The following is a 24,168-nucleotide window of genomic DNA, read 5'->3' as shown; positions in this document are numbered from 1 at the left end:
TCAAAGTCATAATCTATGAATAATCCCCGCCCTCGTGCGGGATTCCGAAGCATATAGAAAATACATATATATGCATATGTGAAAACATATACATGCAGCCTAAAAATGTTTCAAACATGGCAATGCTGTAAATTACATAGGTTTGCATTGTAGTGCCCCCTAACCCATAAGGAAAAAAGGAAGCACCAATCCAATTGTCACACACCAATGCTTTATTGCCATAAAGCAAACTTGTAATTGCAGGCACTTGCCTGTAGGCTGCAGTAGAGTATCAAGAAACAAAGAAAACTGACACCTTGCCTTTAAGGCATTAGAGTAAGGGGACTGTGCCTTTAAGACCGGCAGGAGACCCCTTGCTCCCATGATGCACCACAGGTGACAGTTAGGTCAGTTCTTTTTGATGGTGTTCTTTTTTATTTACCGGGGACTCCCGCCTCGGCGACGGGGAATGATTCAGGCCTGTGAATCTATGAAAGATACCCCAATACTGGATAACTTGAGGAAAAATGCTCGTCCGGGGAGGTGGGTGGGTCGCTTATGACTTTGATGAGTATACCCCTGGATGAGAACTAGGATTACAGGTAAGTAACTAATCCTTCTCATCCAGGGGATACTCATCAATAGTCATAATCTATGAATAGACTAGCAAGCCCATACCCAAAGTCTCGCGGACGAGCACTATAGCATTTAGAACATGCATTAACATCACATAAGCATAGCAGTTATGCAAACAAATTCCTCAAAGAGGCCTGCCCCACCTGGGCGTCGGCCTGTGCGTCTGAATGTAGGCAATAATGGCGTGTAAAAGTATGTATGGAGCGCCATGTAGCCGCTTTGCAAATTTCAGACATGGGAACATTGCGAAGGAGAGCTACAGTATAAGCTTTCCCTCTAGTAGAGTGTGCTCTTGGTCTAACCTGTAGAACCTTGTGAGACCGCTGATAAGACAAGGCTATACATGAGACAATCCATCTAGAAATGGACCTCTTGGAGGCAGCCAGCCCGGTATTCGTTGGACCGTAATTAACAAAGAGCCTGTCAGACTTTCTAAGCGAAAGGGTCTAGCAAGATAAAATTTTAATACCCTCGGAAGGTCAAGAGAATGTAAAGCTCTCTCCGGGAGAGTGGTTGGCTGAGGAAAAAAAGTGGGCAACGTGATAACCTGATTAATGTGGATGTTCGAGACCACATGGGCAGGAAGCTTGGATGAGTACATAGTACGACTCTATTAGAATGGAAAACAGTATAAGGTTCCTTGCAGCAGAGGGCCTGAATTTCACTCACCCTGCAGGCAGAAGTGATGGCTACTAAGAAGGCAGCCTTCCAGGTCAGATGCGGTAATGATGCCTTATAAATAGGCTCGAAAGGAGCTCCCATCAACTTAGAGAGAACAATGTTGAGTTCCCAGGGAGGGGGAAGGAGACCTCACTGGTGGAAATACTTTCTTAAGCCCTTCTAGGAAATCTTTGACTACCGGCATCTGGAAGAATGAGGCCTGGGTAGGAGATGTTCTATAAGCTGTGATAGCAGCTAAGTGGACTCTGATGGAAGTATACTTTAAACCAGACTTTGCCATGTGCAATAAGTAGGGGAGAATAACCTGTTCTTGACCCCGGATCGGATCAAGGGCATTCTCTACACCAAATGTAGAACCTCTTCTACTTGAAGGCATAAGACTTCCTAGTGGAGGGCCTTTTTGCTTCCCGGAGGATGCTCATACAGTCCGCCGGAAGATCTAAATGTCCTTACTGGATGAATTCAGGAGCCATGCCGTCAAGCGAAGAGAGGGGAGGTTGGGATGGAACACTCTCCCCTGGTCCTTGGTCAGTAAGTTCGGCAGGCAAGGCAATCTCCGGTGTGGCACCTCTGACAGCTGTAGTAGATCTGGGTACCACCACTGACGGGGCCACTCGGGAGCTATCGGGATCATCCGCGTTCTGATCCTGTAGAATTTCTGTATCACAGCTGGGATGAGAGGGAGAGGAGGAAAAGCATATAGCAATGTCCGTGACCAGCTGATCAACAGTGCGTTCCCCTGAGATCCCTGTTGGGGGAACCTGGAGGCGAAGACTGGGCTTTTTTTGTTTGCCGCGTCTGCGAAAAGATCTATGTCCGGTACTCCCCACTGCCGGAAGATCTCTTGAGCGACGTCTTCGTTGAGCACCCAGTCGTGCGCTTCGACGAAGTCTCTGCTGAGGCCGTCTGCCTGGACGTTCAGGGTCCCTGGCAGGTGAACAGCGATGATCGAAAGGTCTCTCGCCAGTAGCCATCGCCAAATGGACTGAGCTTCCAGAGATAGGACTCGTGATCTCGTGCCTCCTTGCTTGTTCAGATAGAACATAGTTGTTGTGTTGTCTGTCTGAATCTGCACGTGGTTGGTTTGGAGGGACGGATACAGGGATTTGAGAGCTAGATGGACTGCTCGTAGCTCCAAGAAGTTTATGTGATAACTCTGTTCGGTATTGGACCAGAGACCTTGTACCTGAAGCTGGTCCATATGAGCACCCCAGCCCTGCATGGAGGCATCTGTGACCACTGTCTGTGTCTGAGGCATCTAATAGAAGAGGACGCCGTGAAGCAGATGGGAGCGTTTCATCCACCATCTGATGGAGTCTTTGGCAGCTTGGTGAAGAGAGATGAGATCTTCCCAGCGGCCGGACCTCTGCGACCACTGATCCTCTAGCTCTTGTTGCAGAGGGCGCATGTGAAGATGTGTATTGGGCACAATGTAAATGCACGAAGCCATCGACCCCAGAAGTGACGACACTTGCCTGGCTGTGGGAAATGCCGCGTTGAGAAGCGTGTGGCATTTCTGAAGCATGGATGATACCTCTCCTCCGAAGGACACACGCATGCCTTTGCGGAGTCCAGAGAGGCGCCCAGGTAGTGAATCCGCTGAGTGGGATTGAGGACCGACTTTTTGTAATTGACCTGTAATCCCAGCGACTGTAGGAGATTGAGGCAGAATGAGAGATGGCTCTGGAGTCGAACATGAGTGGAACTCTTCAGGAGCCAGTCGTCTAGATAGGGATATACGAGAATATCTTCCGTTTGCGGAGGAAGGCAGCTACCACCGCCAAGCACTTTGAGAATGTCCGTGGGGCGGATTTGAGGCCAAACAGCAGAACTCTGTACTGATCGTGCTGACGAGAGATCTGAAACCTGAGAAATTTCCGGTGTTTCACTGAGAAAGGAATATGGAAGTAGGCATCCCGTAGGTCGATGGCACGCATCCAGTCTCCCTGGTGAAGATGCGGGAAGATCTGATGCAGAGCCAGCATTCTGAACTTTTCCTTCCTGACAAATCCGTTGAGCAGACGGAGGTCGAGAATGGGTCTGTACTCTTTGACTACTCCTCGTTTTTGAACAAGAAAATACCGGGAGTATACTCCTTGATTTCTTTGCAGGGAAGGAACTTCCTCTATGGCGTTCTTGGAGAGGAGAGTAGCTACTTCGCCCAGTAAAAGCCGATTTTGGATTTGAGGGAGGTGCTGCCTCCGTGGGGATACATGCGGAGGGGGGAGACTTGAACATCAGCAAGTAGCCATGCTGTACAATATTCAGCACCTGATTTTGGGAGGACCATTGGGGTGTTTGAATGCGCTGATGAAAGGCACGCTTGTCGCCCTAGCGAAAGCGCTTTCGATATTCCTTGCGCTTTTCCAGCCCAACAGCTTTAACGGTGTCCAACTCTGCCTTCATTTTGTTCATTTGGTCATCAGCGTGAGCCCCAAACAAAGATGACCCGTTAAAAGGCAGATTAAGAATTTTTTTCTGCGCATCAGGCTTGAGGCCCGTTAGCCGTAGCCAGGCTGAGCGCCGAGAGCATATGCCATGAGAGTAGCCATGTGCGGCGAGGTCCGAAGCATCCGCAGCCGCTACAAGCCCACCTTCCAGGAGAATTTCATTAAAATCCTGCCTGTCTTCCCTTGGCAGTTTCTCAGCAAATCTGGAGAGGGAATCCCACAGAGAGCGATCATACCGTCCTAGCAGGGCTGAAGCACTAGCCACTTTCATGTGTGAGGCAGAAGTGTTGCACATCTTTCTGCCATACGAATCCATTTGCTTGCTGTCTTTCTCCGGGGGGACAGAAGAGGACACAGAGGCAGAATGGGACTTCAAGGCAGCCGCCACGATAACTGAGTCCGCTGGTGGGTCCGCCCTTAGAAACAAGGGATCCTCAGCAGGAGCCTTATATTTTTTCGCTATTCTTGAAGGCACAGAGCCCACCGTAGCAGGAGTGAGAAATGTGGCCATCGCTGGCTCCAACAATCCTGGCACCAATGGTAGCAAAGGTCTGGGTGCTGACCGGTGATGCAACGTATCAAATATAATTGACGTGGGGGCCAGAGGGGTGTGCAGCGTGATATTCAATTTCTGCGCACCTCTACCCAGGACGTCAGAGAAAGTAGCGATGTCATCCACAGGGGACACTCGTGACAGGGGTGTAGAAGACAAGGTCGGAGAATAGTCCCGGACCGAGGACCTTGTGGAGGAAGACCAGGTGGGTGGTCTAGTGCGTCGCCTCTTGTGGGGAAGGTCGCTGTGATGACCCCTGGACCGTGATCTGTGTTTGGAAGGAGATCTTGGCCTTCTGTGAGAAGAGGGACGATCCCTGGATCGTGACCGGCGTGGAGAAGGTGGCTTTGGACTACCAGGAGGAGACCTGCTCCTACGCGGAGAAATCCTGGAGGGAGAGTACGTGCGGGAATATTCCGAGCCCGGACTTCTGCAGGCACCTGTACCCACATTCTTCAACCAGCGAGGTGAAAGTCCAAACTTCTCCGGTGCCTTAGGTGATCCTTCCGGAGAGATCTACACGATATGCAGGCCTGGAGATGATGATCGATCTCCTGAAGATCTAGATCTGGTTCTTCTCTCCACGGTCACTGCTGCTCTATCCTTCGACGTCGAACGCCTCGACGTCGATGAGGTTTGTGTCACCATCGGTGCCGATTGTTGAGAATGGCGCTCCGCCCTCGTCGGTGGTCTCGACGCCGACCGCCTACGGCGTTGCGGAGACCTCGACGTCGATCTTCGTCGAACAGGTGTTTGTCGTCGAACTGGCGACCTTCGTCGTCGACCTTCCATGACGTCGGCTTGGCGACTTCGACGTCGACCTTCCATGACGTCGAATGGGGTTTGAACTCATCGACGTCGAATGCCTTGACGTCGAACGACCCACTTGCGACGAGACATAAGTCGTCGCATCTCACGACGCCGACCCCTTCGAGGGCGGCGGAGAGTGTCTCGACGTCGACGGAAGCCTCGACGTCGACGGAGACAGTTCAGATCTCACCGGACTAACAGCCTTCGAGCCCGAAGGACTGCGCCTCGACGCCGACTTACTTTTCTGCGGCAGAGAATCGACGTCGAGATGAATCTCTTGAAGCAGAAGTCGTTCTCGGTTTTTTCGACAGTACCTTCGACGTCGACTCTCCTGGAACCTTCGTCTTCCTGGGGTCAGGAGAGGTGGTATGTCGCCGTTTCTGAGGTGGTCTAGCTGAAGAAGGTGGTTTTAAGGATGAATGGTCGCCTTCACGACTGCTTCTTTCCTTCTCCAGCTGGCCATGCAGCTTAATGCGCTCTATCGCGCAGAGTGCGCCTGGAAAACTTCTGGCAGTGGGGGCACCGGTCAGGATTGTGTGAAGTTGGTAAACACACAATACACACAGAGTGTGGATCCGCCAGTGCCATCTTATTGCCACAGGAAGGGCATTTCCTAAATAAAGCAGGCATTCTGACTGGAAAAAAATTGAAATTCTTCAGGAAACCAGCAGAATACTCTTTCAGGAGCCAGAAAATGTTGAATTTTCTGTAAAATTCTGTATTACAAAACTTTCAGTCAAAAAACTGAAGAGCTCAAGCTCCAGGATCCTCGTAGAAGGAGCCGGAAAAAAGAACTGACCTAACTGTCACCTGTGGTGCATCATGGGAGCAAGGGGTCTCCTGCAGGTCTTAAAGGCACGGTTTCCTTACTCTAATGACTTAAAGGCAAGGTGTCAGTTTTCTTTGTTTCTTGATACTCTACTGCAGCCTACAGGCAAGTGCCTGCAATTACAAGTTTGCTTTATGGCAATAAAGCATTGTTGTGTGACAATTGGCTTGGTGCTTCCTTTTTTCCTTATGGGTTAGGGGGCACTACAATGCAAACCAATGTAATTTACAGCATTGCCATGTTTGAAACATTTTTAGGCTGCATGTATATGTTTTCACCTATGCATATATATGTATTTTCTTTATGCTCCGGGATCCCGCACGTGGGCGGGGATTATTCATAGATTATGACTATTGATGAGTATCCCCTGGATGAGAACCCAAGGCTAGTCCTGCACAATAAATTCACCATGGCAACATCAGGTAAACAGCAGCACCACCTCTTGCTTCCTCATACGACGAATGCTACACAAGATCTTCAAGTGGTTACCCTAAACCATCAGAAGCGCTGTCACTAAAGCCCTCATCACGAGTTGGCTGGACTACGGCAATGCACTCTACAACGGAATCCAACCCACGTCAAACAGAGACTGTAGACCATTCAGAACGCCACAGCCACACTCATCCTCGACCTTCCTCACCTCACCCACATCTCACCTTGCCTCAGAGAGCTCCATTGGCACCCCATCCAGAAACGCTTCCATTTCCAGCTGCTCATTGTGAGAAGTTGGCCTGATGTATGATGTCACTAGTTCTAGTGTACACCTTATATCAGTCCAAACAACCCTTATTGTGATTGGTTGTAAAGTCAACCTTATAGACCAGCTATCCTAGTGGTAGCATGGACAAGAGCAGTCTTAGGCTAACCTCTGAATGGCATGTGAAGCCAGCTGTGATACCATATATAATCCCTTGAATACCAAATGAAAGGACACCACAACAGATGTATATATATAAAATAAAGTTGATTTATTCTAGTCAAACCCTCAGCACTCTTTATGAGATTCGAGGTAAGTACAACACAGTCTTATTCAAGCATACATTAAGTCACACAGGTAAGTAATACAGTTAGGCCCTAGGGGCCACGCAAACCATATACTAAAGAAGTGGTATAAGGACCACCGTCACGGAAATAGAATAGGCCTAGGCCTAGGGAATCGCTGGGGCTACACTACACTACCAACAGTTAGGAAGTGGGAGGCCCACGGGATTCAGGTGCAGAGTGGAAACACTCACGCGTAATGCGTATAATCGATAGAAATAGTACAGTTCTGAAATAAGCAGTTTTAGGACACTTTTGGAGCAACTAGGAAGTCGAGACTCGGAAACTAGACCCTAGGATAGTCACTTCCCTTGTGAGCACCGAAGTACCCAAGTTACCTAGCCCACAGGCTGCGGGTGCATAGGTGTGAACTTGCGTCGGGTTTTGTCGTGGACTTCTATGGATGCCTGAAGGAAAGTTGCTGACAGGCAGTCAGTGAAGAGTGTCCGGTGGTTCCCAAGGCCGGGATCAAGAAGGAAGGGTACCCGCAAGCAGAAGGGACAGAGTCAAGGTCACTAGCCACGTGGAACCAGGAAGGAACCAGGCGATGTCGTGAAGATTGCAGGTGAAGGGTGAAGCTTGTCGCAGCAGCCACGGGTACCAGGAGACGTCGAGGACGACCAGGGCCAGGAGGCGAGCTGTCCCACGAAGGCTCTTGCTGTCGGCGGCGGCGAAGTCGAACTAGGACTCACCAAGCCTTGGCAAGCGGAACCCACGAAGAATGGAGGACTTGCTTTTGGTGCAGACCAGGAAGGTCTGGGGTGCTTCTCTTTTGCAAGGATGCGGGAACCAGTCTGGGGAGCAAAGCCAGCAGTGAAGAGTTAAAGGTGTGTCGTCACAAAGGCCGCTAGCCAACGGGCAAGCAACCGGACAGACGCAGCAAGCAGGAAAATGCAGAAGGGCCCCACGCAGGACTCGTGGAGTGTGGGGGGCTGATCTTCGGTGCAGATGGTGCTTGGGGTTGGGGCTTCTCAATCCCCGGTGCACAACTTCGAGGGTACCTCAGAAGCTGCGCTGGATGATACTCGCCACTTTTCCCAGGTAGCCGGTCCCACGTCTCTCGTCGCCTCCACGGATCTCAGCTCGGCTGTGGATGTGGATCAGGGTCGGAGAAGTCTGGAAGTCAAGGCTCTGGTCGGGCTCTGCAGTCGGTCCCTCGTAAAACTTCAGCAAAGCAAAGGGTAAGTCTCTTGATGGTGCCTGTTTGCACAGGGTAGCCACTCCTTGGCCACAAGGGAGATTCTTCAGTCTTCTTCTTTCATCGAATGTCGAAGGTCCAGAGTTTCTGTTCAAGTTGCAGGTTCAGGATAATCTAATCTCCTGGGGCCCAGCTACCACTCTTATCCAAATCTGGGGGGATGGGTTGCCTGCTAGGTCACGCCTTATGGGTGGGACCTGGGAGGGGGGTGGTTACACCCCCTTCCCTTTGTCCAGTTTCGCACCAGGACTGGGGCTGGAGTGCCCCAGCACCGGTTTGAACTGGACTATGCATGGGACACCTTGTGTGCCCCAGGCATGTCTCATTCTTTTCATCCCTCCCTGCCCCAATACACTAAGGCCTGTCTGGGGTGGTGCTCGCACCTCCCAAGGCAGGAAACCTATTATCCAAGCCTCCCGTGCCAGGATCACTCCCAGCAGCAGGAGGTCAGACTTGTGTCGTGGCAGCAGCATCCATTTTGTGATGCTGGGGCTCTGGTTAACTTTAACCAGGTAAGTAGGTTTCAACATGTCTTCTCCCTCTAGAAGGGAGGGATAATATCCTCATCCCAAGAAATGGGATGGGGGTATTATTCCAAAGTGTTAGACACCTGACACGACATGTTTTGATAAAGCCAAACCATAGTTACCATAACCGTTTAAGATTATAAGGCACTTTAAGAGTATATGGTAGGCTATATCATAGAACAGCTATAAGGACATGGTTCCGAAAGCTGCAGACAGGCTCAGCTCATGCTAGAGCACCATCTCACATGTTACCAAGCACTCTGCCTCCAGGATTGTTAAGGCCTGCCATAGGAGTGGCTGATAGGTACACATGTGTCTATATCTAAGATAGGTATAGGAATACTACACCTAAGCAAGGGGGGATTACACGACCTTGCCCCAGCTGAGTGATCAGCCAGTTGTGTCATAATGGAAGGCCAGGCCAGGGGTGGCATAATACATGCTGCAGCCCCTGGTAGGCCTAGGATACACCTATGCCCTGGGTACCTAAGGTACACTGTACAGGGGTCAATAAGGTGACCCTATCCAAATGGGTTATGCACCTAAGGTACATAGTATCAATTTAGAGAGAACAGCAGGGCTGTGGGTCTGATTAGCAGGCCCACAGCCACATCTAAGTCGAAAACCAGTAAAGCAAAAGCAAAAAGTGGGGGTGAACATAGAAAGCAGACCCTACTCTCCTACACTCATCCACGTGTATTCAAGGCCCCCCACAGCATAGGACCTGCCTACCTCAACCACCACATTCACTTCTACTAACCCACTAGACAACTGCAATCTACATCTCCCCCTCTCACATATCCCACACATCCACAAAAGCAGAGCTTGAAGTTGTACTTTTTTTCCCATTGCCACTAGAACCTGGAATAACCCTCCCCAAAACATCAGGACCTCTTCTTCACTACTCATCTTTCGCAAGAAGCTGAAGACTTGGCTCTCCAACTAACCCTGTACATCTCCTTCGGATGACCCACACCTACTCTTGCTCGATCTACACACCTGCTCAAGCACCTGGATACCCTGCAGGGTCTTCGTGGAGTCCAGGAGAGGTCAGCCACCAATGGAGTCAAGGTCAGGATTGCTGGGGAGACTTCACTGGACAGGTGAGCCACTCAGACTCTGGCCGTGGGTGTCTGGTGTAGAGTGGGAAGGGGATGCGGATCCGCCTGGATTCGGAGTCCTTGTAGTTGGATTTTTCTGGACACAATTGGCACACCTCTGGGCCACATATACGTCTCATGTAAAAGGTACCAGTAGTACCAAGGACCTTGTGACCAGAGAGGGTCTCGAAGGGCGCCAGCATGTCATGTGCCACCCTTAGACACCCCTCACCTAACACATATACCCTGCCATTGTAGACTGTGTTTTGGTGTAGACAAAACCTAAAAGTTGACCTGGCACACATCCCTGTGTGCCATGCCCACAAACACTGCCTGTGGCATAGGTAAGTCACCCATCTAGCAGGCCTCAGCCCTAAGGCAGGGTGGACTATACCACAGGTGAGGTCATAGCCGTATGAGCATTATGCCCCTACAGTGTCTAAGTCCATTCTTAGACATTGTAAGTGCAGTGAAACCATACTGAGTACATGGGCTGGGAGTTTGTCTTTACGAACTCCACAGCTCCATGATGGCTTTACGGAATGCGAAGACGTTTGGTATCAAACGTTTCAGCACAATAAACCCACAATTATGCCAGTGTTAGATTTATTGTAAAATGCACTTAGATGCAATCTTAGAGATGCCTCTGAACAACGACCAGCTCCACCGTGTCCAGTTGACCTGTCTGCACCAGCCTGCCACACTCAGACATGGTTTTGACCCCCTGCGGTTGGAGCCCTTGTGCTCTCATGGGTTAGAGACAAAGCCTGCTTGGGGTGGAGATGCTTCACACCTACCCCCAAGCAGGGACAGCATACAGGGCGGTGAGCCTCAAAGGCTACCTGCCCTTTGATATGCTAGCCAGGGCCTCTCCACCTAGTGGAGATGCCCACCCCGCTGACCAGGACCCACTTTTGGAGGCAAGGTCGGCGGGAAAATTAGTTGTCCGGGGAGGTGCGTTCCCCTCTCTGCCAGTACTACCCCACAAGGTGCCCTGGACCGATGTGACCCCCCCCTCCTTAGTAAATCCTCCATCTTGAATAGAAGGATATTAGCCAACCAGGTTAGGGGATGCCTCCACCACAAAGGAAGGGGACATACAAAGGGTGTAGTCACGCTAAAGGGCAAGTAGCCCATTGGCTCCAACCTGCCAGTACCTGTAAGGCCCCTAAATTCAGTATTTAGGGACACCCCTGAACCTTGAGCCTCAGATTGCTGCAACCTACGAAGAAGGATGAAAGAAGATGCAATGCAGCAAAGCATGAAGACGATGACTGACTTTGCCCCAGCCCTACTGGCCTGTCTCCAGCATAAAGACCCCTCGAAGAAGACGATGCCGCCTATCCTGTGGTCAGCATCTTTCAGACCCAAGGTAGACTGCTCAATCTTCAACAAAGACCAGATCTCCAGAGGACAGCGGCCCTGTCCAGAGAAATCCAACTACAAGGACTCCGAATCCAGGCGGATCTGCAACCCCTGCCCACTCTGCACCAGACGACCCAGGCCCAGTCTGAGTGGCTCACCTGTCCAGTGAAGTCTCCCCAGCAATCCTGACCTTGACTCCATCTGTGGCTGACCTCTCCTGGATTCCACGAAGACCCTGCAGCCTCATCTCAAAGGGTCCCCCCTGACTGAGACAGGCTCTGGTAAAGAAAATCCAACACCAAAAGGCACCCCTGCATCCTCTGCCCCCTGACTTTAGGAAGCCCAGCAAACGGTGTTGAGACCTCCCTCGACATCTCAACTTACCTGCCTAGCTGGTGGTCACCTTTGTACAGCCTCCTGGTCCGAGCCTGCAGCACCTTTGTGTGACGGAGATAAACCATTGAACAGCATTGGGCGCCCGATGCTGATTTGCACCCTGCAAATGGCTGCTCCTGTGCCACTGGTGGTGTACCTTTGGTGCTGCCTTGTGGCCCCCCTTGTGCTTGCCTTAACCCCTGAGGCCTGTGTCCTGAAACCGCGGGTATTTACCTGCAACCAGCACCTCGTGTGTACCCAGAGTCTTCATTGACTAACTAACATCAGGCCCAGTAACCTCTGCACTCTGCCTCCCCAGTGCAGCTGGTGTTGCAGTACCTCTCTTGCCCAGTGTTGGTCCAACCCCCTGAAGACTGGGTGTATACGTCAAGTAAAAGCATATAACGGTTTTCCTCCCATAGGATTGCAATGCATGATTGCCTATTGCACTAAATGTCTATCTCTTCCATTTGCTAAGGTTGCTACTTTTTGTTTGACATTACCAAAGCATTCTCAATATTATCGTAAAGACTTTTACTGCCTTTTAAAACACAATACCTATTGCATTTGAAAAGTATTGATATTCTTGAAAACTGTTACTTAGCTGCAACTGAGTTCCGCTTGGTTCTAAAAATAAAGTAATAACTTTTTGTACAAAACAACTGGTCATGGATTCAGTCTTTGAGCGTGTGTAATAATTTCTTGCCGGAGTGTGAACAAAAAATGCTCAACACAGCCATGTGATAAGCCTAACTGCTCGAACACTATCACAAATAGAACTTTTAGTATTATCTACTTAAGCCTTTGGGGATCCAATGGACTCTGTGCACACTCGACCTTACTTTGGTATAGTATACACAGAACCAGATTCCTACAGAGGAGCGCAGACATTGTGGTGCTTTAAGGTTCACAGATTCAGTAGGAGGGCAGGCAGCCGAAAGCACCAACTGACATGGATCTGTTTCGGCCTACAAATCCCGGCATGCTCGTCTGATAGTAAAGCTTTGTTTTTCTCCTGACTGTCCTTGCATATGCCTTCTCATGCATATTTGCCCTCGCCTATCATTTTATCATTCATGCCTTTACAACGAAATTAGTTGTAAAGGCATGCGTGATAAAGGCATATTCATGGTAAACGCATGCGTGGTAAAGGCGCATACTTGGTAAAGGCCCCATTGTACCGGTCACGCATGTTTATGACTGTGTTGTAATGGCTGTTTCCCCTCAAAATATGCCAAATTTGCAATAACTGTAGCCTACGTTAAATCATTTGTGATTCCAACCCAGAAGGGGGCTAACATGGAGCAATTCCACTGTACCTGAAAGTGAAATTCTCACTGTGGCACTACTGCAGGGCAGTTAGGATAGACTCAGTTATTTTTACTTGGGGTTAAATATGCCTATGCAGAAAAAAAGAATTGTATATGTACAAAGCGATCATTCCAGAATACTATCTGAGGGAATTAAAGCATAATCTCCCACACTATCACTGAATACTCTTACACCAGATTACTGTTTATCCCTTAATAACTATAGGAACATCATTGAATGTTCAAAAAAAGTCTTCATCGAGGTAACTAATTCACAGTGGCGGCTGCCAGGAGGCAAAAGTGGCGAGGCAGAGCTGGAGATTAATAAATTAATAAATTGTAATTAAAACGTACGGTGCTCTTCTCCCGATCACAGGCTCCTAGACTCCCCTGCGCCAATCCAGATGCTGCTCTCCTGCTGGTAATACTATTACACAGCATGAGACCAGCGCAGTGTGTGATTGGGCAGAGTGGGCTGATATCACGTTCCCAGAGAGACTAGGAGCCTGTGCCTGCTGATCTCCAGCAATAGCCTCCAAGTACTATTTGCTGGAGACATCTTAGTGTGCATGACCGTTTGGCAGTCCTAAGACAGCTGGCCAAACCACCATGCGCACTTGCAGAACCTGTCACTACAAGTGCCTTCCATTCTTGCCTTGGCCCCACCCCAAGACTCGGCTTGGCTTCGGTCATGAAAAATAAAAGGATAATAAAATTATTTTATCTTTATTTATTTTTTTACATGTTTTTATGCTACAGAGGCAGTGGGGTGACGCTCTTCTGCCATAACGGAAAAGCCACCGCTGCTATTTAATCTAGGTCTGTAGTAAATTGGGTTACTGGTTGAGGCGGGATGATGGTTTGTGGGAGGGGTGAAACCCTACTCATGCAGCAACCACACTTCTTGTCAGGGTGAAACACAAGCAAACCCCAAATTAACCTGTGCTCAACCCTTTGGCAGCTTGGCGCAAAGCAGTCAGGTTTAACTAAGAGATAATGTGTAAAGTGTTTATGCAGCACACAAAACGCAATGAAAATGAAAACACAAGACAAGAAAAATCCTGTACCAATTTCGAAAAATAAGGGTAAATTGTAAGGAATTATTTGATACCAAAACAACAAAAATCTAATCAGGAGAACCGGAGATAAGCAATTTTAAAGGTTTTGGTAAAAATTGTGTTTTAAAAGCCCATAGCGCCAACTGTGGTAATCTGACCGCGCGGGACCGGGATAAAGTCACAAGTTCAGGCCAACCATGATAAAGCATAGGCCGGATACAGAGGCAAAGTTAGTCCCCACTAAGAAACTACCTTAAATCCTGGTTGCGGCTCAATGCACCGTGCAGCGGCAGTCCTGAGGTGAGATTCGAGGTCCGTGTTGAGGATCTGCGTGCAGCGGCGGTTCCGATAACCTGCGAGGGCTACCATTTGGGCTTGCGTCGTGATTGTGTTGCACTGGGTCTGTTCTGATGAGGCGCTGCGAAGAGCTGTGTCGGGTTTATGTCACGCTGTATCGGTTGTGGCAGAGATCGCACCTTAGCCCCACTTTCCAGGGTCTAGGACTGAAGCGAGACCAGGGGTCAAGATGATTGGAGCCTATTTTGTCCCTGAGGCTCTGATCAGGAGACACGGCAAGTAGCCTTTGGAGTCACTCTGGTGGTCCTGGGTTCACAGATGCAGGTCCAGTCCATCTCACTCAGGGAGCAGGACAGCAGAGCAGCAGGGCAATCATTCTTGCAGCAGCACAGCATTCCCTTTTCTGAGTCTTCCGCATGTCCAGATGTTTACTGAAGAGTTGGGTCTGAGGGTCCACTATTTATATCTGGTGCCCACTTTGAAGTGGGAGAAGCTTCTAGAGTACTCCCCTACAGAGATGTCTGGAATTTAGTTAATCTCCGCCTTGAAACCCGCTTGTCTGGGGTCACAAAAGACTAGTGCGAAACCCTTTGGGAGTGTGCTGAGAAAGAGTTTTTGTGACGTGCAAGTGTGGTAGGTGACAGCTCTTCCCCTCACTCATCCTGACAGATGGCCCATCCTGAAAATACCTATTCTCCTTTTGTCTCACTGTCTGGGAGTAATACACAAAAAACAACTGCCAGCAACACCTAGTCATGTAACCCAGGATTTGCCATGTTTCGATTAACCCAGTCACATTTGGACATGGAACCCATCTCATTGCTTTTGAAATTACCTAAATACATTCCTCTTTTATTCTATCTTAGGCGTGCGAATACCAACAAATGTTCATAAACAGAAGGATAGAGGGAAAGGGGGGCCACGAGGGCAGCGTATAAGAAACGGGCAGGGGGTCAGAATAGAAGGGCAAACATGAGGCTACAGAAAAGGCATAGAAGGAATAGTTGAAAAGGGACAGACTGGAGGACCGAAGAAATGGGGCAGATAGGAGAACAGAGGAGAAGGGACAGGGAGGAGGTATTAGGAGAAGGGGCAGACAGGAAGAAAGAGGAAATGGTCAGACATCCAAACAAAGGAAAGGTGACAGAAAGGGATGAGAATAGAAGCTAAATGGAAGATGAGGAGTGCAATAAGAGGGACAAAAATGTTTTCTTTTGTTTGTGCTGTGGAGCGGTGTAGGAAAGACGATGGAAGCCGACATGAGAAGAAGCCCTTCACAAGAGCAGCTGAAGGGCGCTCGAAGCTCCTCAGTGTCAGTCATAGATGCTGCTGTCAGATTAGCGGTTAGGGCAGGCAGATGCTATCTGCAGTCTCAGCCATCCACATTCAATCCATCCACATTCAATGCCTTTAATTATTTAAAAAACGTCACAATTGATTCTGGTCTCTTATCGAGCGGGCACAACACACAATGTGCCAGCATGAACCCCGGCAGGGGACAACCAGTACTGCGAATAGGACACCCCCGCCCCCATCACACAAAGGGCTGCACTCCTAGCCAGGCCAACTCGATGCAAAGCGACACATTCATACAAAGTACAGACAAACCGCAAGAAAATAAGCAAATATCGGATTTAATTAAAATAATTAAAGTGACCTTAGCAAAGTGAAAAAAGGAGCGTGGGGGACAGCAGGAGATAGTACGACAAAGAAGGTGGAAGAAGGGCCGGCTTTACCATGGGCGAGCTGGGCCCAGGGTGCCAATTTTCAGAGGGGCGCATGGAGCTGTGCGCATTAAGGCTGTGTGTTATGCCCTGCATAGTTTACTTATATCTTGTAGTTAATCAATCTTCCTGCTGCTCAGCCACTGTGTATGTTTACTGTAGAATGTTGGGAATTCAGTGATGCACGGAATGTTGGGTGTCTGTGTGAGTGAGGAATGACAGTTAGAGATGGGCTGAAGAGCAGGCAGGCTGCTCCTGGTGGGGTTGCGGTTACATGGAACTAAGGGTTGACTACAGGCTAACCTACATCACCATCATCTGTTTACCTGGACTACCTATCTGATGTACTTGTATACTATCTGTATGTACTTGAACCAACTACTGAATAACGGTACTTATGAACTCTACTTGGCTACCAGCGTCTACTTGTATCCCAGGGTACAACATTTTGGCGACGAGAATGAGATTCGAACCCACGCGTGCAAAGCGCAATGGATTAGCAATTTCCACGTTCTCCTTTTACATTAGGGATGGGCATGGGTATGAGTCCCGTTCTCATAAAGCGTTACACGCGGCCCCTACACAGGGGTGGGTTAATACGAGTTCCTTTCTCATTAAGCGTTACACACGGCCCTTATACAGGGGTGGGTTTATGGGGATGGTTGCCATTTACAGTTGTTCGAGTTGGTAACCCTTACACCGGGTATGTTTATTGGGTCTTCTCCAATTTCCATTACATTTAACCCTTACACTGGGTTGGTTTTGGGTTCATGGGTATGGTTCTCATTTACAGTTGTTCGATTTGGTAACCCTTACACGGAGTATGTTTATTGGGTCGCCTCCAATTAACATTACATTTAACCCGTACACTGGGTTGGTTTTGGTTCATGGGTACAGTTCCCCTACACAGGGTGTGTTTTCATGGTTTACAGTCCCATATACATGGTTAAAGTCTTAGACCCTTACAGGAGGGAGGACTTTATGGGTCACAGTCCCAAGTGTTTGTACCTCACATGAGGTGTGAAAGATGGGGTTTTAGCCCCATCTTCACAACGTACATAGGTTTCCTTACTTGTGGAAACTTTTCCACTCGTTTGTTCCCTTGTAGTAGGGATCGGATTGGCGGGGTGTGTTTCTTGCCCTTTGCCATGCGCAACTTAGTTTTTTTTTCATTTTATTGCATTGGGAGAGGATGGGTTATTTTATTCAATGTATTGGTTGTAAGCTATCCAGTCTTTCTGTTTCTCATGGCTCTGACTCTCTTGTGATGTTTACATTATTGCACATCCCTGGGTTTTGAACTGTTTATTGCATTTGTAATTTTTCTGGAGTATAGTTTCTCTCTTAATCTTTACCTGTATTTGAAATTTTCGTTTTTCATTTTAAAAGGAGGGGGGATGTGTTATGCCCTGCATAGTTTACTTATCTCTTGTAGTTAATCAGTCTTCCTGCTGCTCACCCAGTGTGTATGTTTACTGAAGAATGTTGGGAATTCAGTGATGCACGAAATGTTGGGTGTCTGTGAGAGTGAGGAATGACAGATGGGCTGAGCAGCAGGCAGGCTGCTCCCCACTGGGCTGAGCAGCAGGCAGGCTGCTCCTGGCGGGGTTGCTGTTACATGGAACTAAGGGTTGACTACAGGCTAACCTACATCACCATCACCTGTTTACCTGGACTACCTATCTGATGTACTTGTATACCATATGGACGCACTTGGACCAACTACTGAATAAAGGTACTTATGAACTCTACTTGGCTACCAGCGTCTACTTGTATCCCAGGGTAGAACACTATGCCAACAGCAGCGCCCTTCTCATCCTACTCCAACGTTGTCCGTGTCCCTGCCCGTTAGTTTCTGTATGATTTGCCAGTTTAAAGTGGCGTTATATGGCGGGAGATGTTTTTAACACTCCTTGCCCTCCCTTCACCCTCTGACCCCTGCGGCATACATCAACAAAACCATCACCTGCGCCAGGCAGCTCAACTATTGGTGATTTAGGTGAGCTGGGGAAGGTCTGGGGGTGTTTGTGCTCAGCCAGGGACTGACCAGTGAACCCTAAAAAGGACCCCCTGCCGCCTCATTCAATTGAATGCATCGCATACGAGGAATGCAACACCAAAGAGATGTTATTTCACGTGCTGTGAAGTCTGTAATACATTAGGAAAACTGCTCACATTTCCACATGCTTTGGTGGGTGGGGGGGTTCACACGCAGACCACAGCATCTCAACTTGTGTCTCTGCCCCTTTGTGACTTACATTTATAATGTTACTAGTATTAGCCAATTTAATTCATCTCAGATAATTGACCTCAGAAGGATGATAGGATGAGTTGTCCTGCTCAGCATTCTGTTGAGTGACTGCCAAATGGTGGTTTATTGCACAATACGGCTCTTGATCCATCCTCTATGACAGTTGTGTGCTGGGGGTGTGGGGAGCTGCAGCCACCCTATTCAAGGTATAGGAGTGCAGGGCTCGTAGTGCCACTGTGTGAGGGTACTGGCCAACAGACTACAACGTACAGTGTAGAGAGAACACTTCTGGGGCCAAAGTAACACCTTACTACTTCAAGGTCCCTTTAAACTCTCCTACCTTCTCTGGCTTCAGGTCACAACCACTGTAAGTAAGCAGGGCCTGCTGGTGGGCTCCAGTTTACGCTCGTCACCAGAGGTACCCATCCTGAGAACCTCCTTCTTCGGAGCATGGTCTCGGTCAAATCCGGCCTCATGGTACAGTAGCGAGCCGCAGTCGGGAGCACAGTAGTCACCAGTCTCGCAAGTCAATAGAGCCCCCTGCCCATTCATCCCTCGGACTGCCACAAAGATGCCAGATGCAGTTCAATTCTAGTGGTCACTATGAATTTCACTCAGACAAAGAAACAATTGGAGACAAAATAAGAGTGTACAAGCACACCAGTCAAGCAGGCTTCTGATGCTCTTTGGTGCGTGTATGGAGGGCAGTAACAAAAATAAACCTCCCTTGGGCCAGAATATAGTTGGGAGACACCCAACCCTCCGAGAACTAAGAAAAATGCAGCTGGAGGAGAACTCTTACCTTGAAATTAGATTTGCAGAGAGATGCAGGTGCGGACATCTCTTTTCCTAAAGAGAAAAGCAAAGATGTTCATAAGTTACCTTTCGTAGTTGAGAGCATGGTAGGGTAATAAAGAAATTAATCCATTCTAACTGGAACCAGGAAACCAGAACAACCCAAACCAACCTAACCTCAACCCAAAACTCACCTCACGCTAGGCACCCCATAACTGACCCTCGGTCATCTTTTGCTTTGGACAGGAATGAAAATAAAACCGATCAATGAGAAGCCAACAGTTAACATTTCAGGGGCAGCAAACACACCCTTGCAACCCCTCTCTTGGCAACGAAACCCAAATTATCATTCGTCTTGTTTGAGCTCTGTCACTTAAACTATTTCCCCCATATTTGTTCATATTGATATTTAAACTTCTCTGGCAAGTGCCCTCACAGCTGTAATGTTAACGTCCATCTTTATGCAATGCTTTAGGCTGGGAAAAAAAGACTGACTTGTCCAGGGTCACACAGTTTTTAAGTGGTGAAGTGGAGATTAGAACAAATATTTGCAAGACCCACAACCAACAACTAAGGTGCTATTTTCCTGTCGTTTATGGAATTTGAAATCCGAAGCCCTACACTGCACACAGGGGAAGGAAGGGCGGCACTAAACATGTAAGAGACCGGGATTTCTCATGCAATTCTAACTGTAGCAATGAAGGCTATTTTGCATTTACTTTTATTTTGTTGGCGGTATTCATACAACAGCGAATAGCTTAGCACGTCACAGAAAACAAGCAATACATTCCAACCTTTAATCATTAGTAAACTGGATAGAACATAGTGAGCTGGACAGCCAATCGGAATGTTCCCTTTGCATGCTTTAACTACCGTTACAGGCCTGTTCATGGAGCATTCTGTAGCGGTCAGCCCTTGTCCGCCTGCCCCCTACACACACCCTCAGTCAGACGGTGGGTGCAGGAAAAATAGTGGCTGGCACAGACCTACTGCTCAGACATTTCAAAGCTTGTTTCTATGTTTAATTTAGAAAATGAAAACTCTATGTGGGTGGACTTTACTAACAGCATCATATTCCTTCCGCCTCGGACTACAAGGGCAATCAAATGGAAGGGGGGTCGGAAAGGTCCGCAGTAGTGAAATAAGAAGGGTTGGTTTGTAGAGGCCGATGTGATTGATGTCAGTCTGCTCACAGAAGGATCCTGCTGAAATGCGGAGCCTACAGTGCAATCAGAAGTGTTGCAGGTAGAGGGCAGCAGAAGCAGCTGTGGCGTCCATTCCGGACCTTGAGCGCACAAAAAGAATTCGATGGTCTCTTCCTCTTTTCACATCTTCAGACTAATAAAGGTAATGGCTGCAGCTCTTCTGTGAGTAAACGGCTCCGTTCTTCATTGCTATATTCCCTGATGTGATCGACACAACTGTAGGACTTGAGGTACCCAAGGTACAGACTTGTCCACAAGAGCGGCCTGTGCTTCACTGCAGCACGGTCTGCTGTGGGGTCTCTCTATAACCACCCACAGGGCATACAGACCACAAGTCCCCCCCCCCCCCCCAACTCAGGACACAGATGAATTCAATCCAACAATACCTTGAATGGACACCGCAAGGTTTATGTCAAACGTATAAGGACGATCGTCGATGAGGTAGGGATGAGGTCGAGGATCCTGCAAAGAGAGAACAAGAAGAGATCAAGAAGCCTCCAGGGATGAGTGACCAGGAATCAGGAAGACTGACAAGCGTGTCGGGCAGAGAGTGAAGCATACCAGGGAGGGAGCCAACCATTGCAGGAACCTGGGAAGGAGCCGAGCATGTCAGAAAACGCATGCTATGAACCGAGGGAGCTCAGCATGCCAGAAACCAGAGAGGGAGCTAGGCATGCAAACAACCAAGGGAGGGAGCTATACATGCAATGAACCAGAGAGAAAGCCAAACTTGCCAGTAACCAGGGAAGGAGACAAGCAGGTCAGAAAACAAGGAAGGAGCTAAGCATGTTATGAACCAAAGGAGGGAGCTCAGCATACCATGAACCAGAGAGAAAGCCAAGCATGCCAGAAACCAGGGAGGGAGTCAAGCATGCCAGGAACCAAGGGAGGTGGAGACAAGCATGACAGGAACCAAGGGAGGTGGAGCCAAGCAAGCCAAGGACCAAGGGAGGTGGAGCCAAGCATGCCAGGAACCAAGGTAGGTGGAGACAAGCATGCCAGGAACCAAGGGCGGTGGAGCCAAGCATGACAGGAACCAAGGGAGGTGGAGCCAAGCATGACAGGAACCAAGGGGGGTGGGGCCAAGCATGACAGGAACCAAGGGAGGGAGATGACAATGCCACGAACCATGGGAGGTGGAGCCAAGCATGCCATAAACCAGAGTAGGAAGTCAAGCAGGTCAGGAACCAAGGTGGGAGCCAAGCATGCCATGAACCAGAGAGGAAGCCAAACATGTCTTGAACAAAAGTGAGGGAGCCAAACTTGCCATGAACCAGGGAAGATGCTAGTCTAGCGGGGAACTAGAGAGGGAGCCAAGCATGCCAGGAACCTGGGAGAGAGCCAAGCATGCCAAGACCTAGGGAGAAAGACCGGCACAACAAAAACCAGAAAGAGAGCCAAGCACGCCATGAACCATGGAGGGAGCCAAGCAAGCCAGGAACCATGGAGTGAGCCAAGCAAGCTAGGAAACAAACCAGGGAGATAGCCAAGCAAGCCATGAGCCATGGAGGGAGGCAAGCAAGCCAGGAGCCACGGAGGGAGCCAAGCAAGCCAGGAACCACGGAGAGAGCCAAGCAAGCCAGGAACCAAGACAGGGAGAGAGTCGAGCAAGCCAGGAACCAAACCAGGGAGAGAGTCAAGCAAGCCAGGAAACAAATCAGGGAGAGAGTCAAGCTTGCCATGAACCAGTGAGGAAGCCAAGCATGTCAAGAACCAAGGAGAGAGCTAAACTAAAGGCAGGAGTCCAGGACAAATTATGAGGTAACCGGGATATGGCTGTGCTGAGCGCAGAACTGCCCCTGCAGGTAGCTGAGTGGGTTGGTAGCTTAAGGAGAGTAACTCAAGTTTGTAATAACGGGTGTTCTGAATGATACAAGGGCAGTCTGCATAGCAAGCAATAAGATTGGCTGTGAAATGCCTATGGGCAGTCGGGATGGACCTTGACCCTGTGCCCGAGGAACTTATGGCACACAAAGATAACCTCCCTATAAGGGGGCTCCGATTCTAGAGGAGCTCCTCCAGGAGGGATGACTGAGTCCTCGGGGACCTATGGGTTAGAAGTTTTGGAACAAGACCAGGTAAGCCAGACAGACTTGAGGTGGTTTGCCCTGATGCATCATAGTGACAGGCTGTAGTTTTTCACCCTTGTTGATGCAGCCAGCTACTGAAGAAGGACAACTATCCTGAAACACATGTCTAGAGATACACAGCATTGGCTGCACCAACAAAGGTGAAAAACTAAAGCCTGTTACCTTAGTAAGTGTTCTCATGCACTGCGTTTACTACGATACATCGGGGCAAACTGAGTGCTGGGATGTGAGGCAGTGTACGCCCACCCACCTACTGTTTGAAAAGGCTCCCTTGAGCTAATGAGATGATGCGCTCTGGTTGATGCACCTGCGCCCAGCGAGTGGTACAGAGAACTGAGAAGACTTTGGGCAGCATTTCCAGCTCCCCCAAAAAGAATGTGTTTCTCTCTACTAAAGAACAACTATACTTAAACACACATCTAGAGATACACATCACTGGCTGCACTAACAAGGATGAAAAACGAAAGCCTGTCACCGAAGTAAGTGTTGTCATGCACTGCATTTACTATGATGCATCGGGGCAAACTGAGTGCTGGGATGTGAGGCAGTGTGCGCCCACCCTCCTCTTGCCAGGCATAATTGGTAGGGCAATCCTCAAAACCAGCCCATGTTCACAAGACCACCCAAACGATGGGAAGGAGTCAGTGAAACACACACTACTCATTCTTTGTCAAGTGTGAAACGTACTGTAGGTCATCACTGATAAGATTACTAAACCTAGTGGTTACTAACCCGGTAAGTGAGATGGGTTCTGTAGAACTCTGGCATTACATACCAATAGGTGGGCACAACCGAGTCTTAACCCTCCCCTAGGTACTTGCTACATTCCTGGCATGTGATTAATTAAAATTGGTCCAGATGGCTATACAAGGGAAGGACATCACAAAAGCTCAAGGGTTCTGTGCTACCTTACTGCAGACCAAGCGAAGATGTAGCAGAGGTCTAGGTTCTTGCTAGGGAGGGCTGAAGTGCCCCCGCCCCGGTGAGGATGAAGGGCCCACAAATTACTTTGTGGCCCTATGTGAGAGCTTCTACGGCCGGAATAAAAGTCAGTGTATGGTTGTGTGTTTCCCGACTGAGCTACTAATCTGTAGTTGGATAATTGGATCAGGATAGTTCTGGATAGTTCTGCAAAAGGTTGCCTGTTGGAATCAACTGTAAAAAACAATCTCAGTGTGTTACGTATACACTGATCACCGTGTGGTTATTACTAAAGAGTACTTACGGCAAGGCCCGTGAATTACAATGAACAGGTGCAGCCAAAAGTAGATAAGAATGATAATAAGTGTGTTTATGGGAGAACCCAAAGGATGGTGCATTCACGCAAATAAGTTTCCACGCGCGGGATCAGGCTGGAAGCCTACTCCTACACAGGACTTACTGACCGTGAGGGTGGTAGATATGGGCCACTCTGCATATGCAATGATGCTTGTATATATGTTCTGCAATAAATTCAACTAACATATGTGCACGATGGAACATAGTACAGTGACTTTCATACAGAGTTTCTGGAGTGCCGGGCTGATTCCCGAGGTCGGAAAACATTTGTGACTATTGGCTTCCGTGTGGTCAAGCAAGACATGGCTAGATTTTGGAGATATGCCAAAGCCACCATCTTTGACAGAATGGTCCCGAAGCAGATCTGCAACTGGAGGGTGTGTGCAAACAAGCCCACGAGGGTAAGGGGTCCTTGGACTCCCAGACACAGACTCTGGAACTGTTTGATATGAAATGTTATATCAAAGGTCAGAATGTTGGTAATGTGGTTGCAACACTTTATATTTACGAGGAAGTTCCCAATTGCTGTAATTTGATGCCAAGGATAAACGATGTAAATATTTGGATGAAAAACAAAATAAAACAATAAAACAGATATACGTTTAAAAAGCTGATT

At 48.7% G+C, this 24,168-nt stretch overlaps 1 protein-coding gene across 1 annotated transcript in view; it reads right to left on the bottom strand.

Moving 5' to 3' along the window:
• Window positions 1-24,168, bottom strand: part of FAH (fumarylacetoacetate hydrolase) — a 301,255-nt gene that overhangs the window by 46,690 nt on the left and 230,397 nt on the right. Inside the window, exons 10-11 of the mRNA XM_085644709.1 lie at window positions 20,571-20,646; window positions 18,987-19,033 (exon numbers count right to left, since the gene is read on the bottom strand). Of these exons, the coding sequence (XP_085500835.1) occupies window positions 18,987-19,033; window positions 20,571-20,646 (123 nt within the window). The remainder of the gene's footprint in view (window positions 1-18,986; window positions 19,034-20,570; window positions 20,647-24,168) is intronic.

This window comes from Triturus cristatus, chromosome 3_1 (genome assembly GCF_964204655.1).
Source record: "Triturus cristatus chromosome 3_1, aTriCri1.1, whole genome shotgun sequence".
Taxonomy (NCBI): Eukaryota; Metazoa; Chordata; class Amphibia; order Caudata; family Salamandridae; genus Triturus; species Triturus cristatus.
Note: the sequence above shows the minus strand (reverse complement) of the source record. Positions and strands in the feature narration are given on the sequence as shown.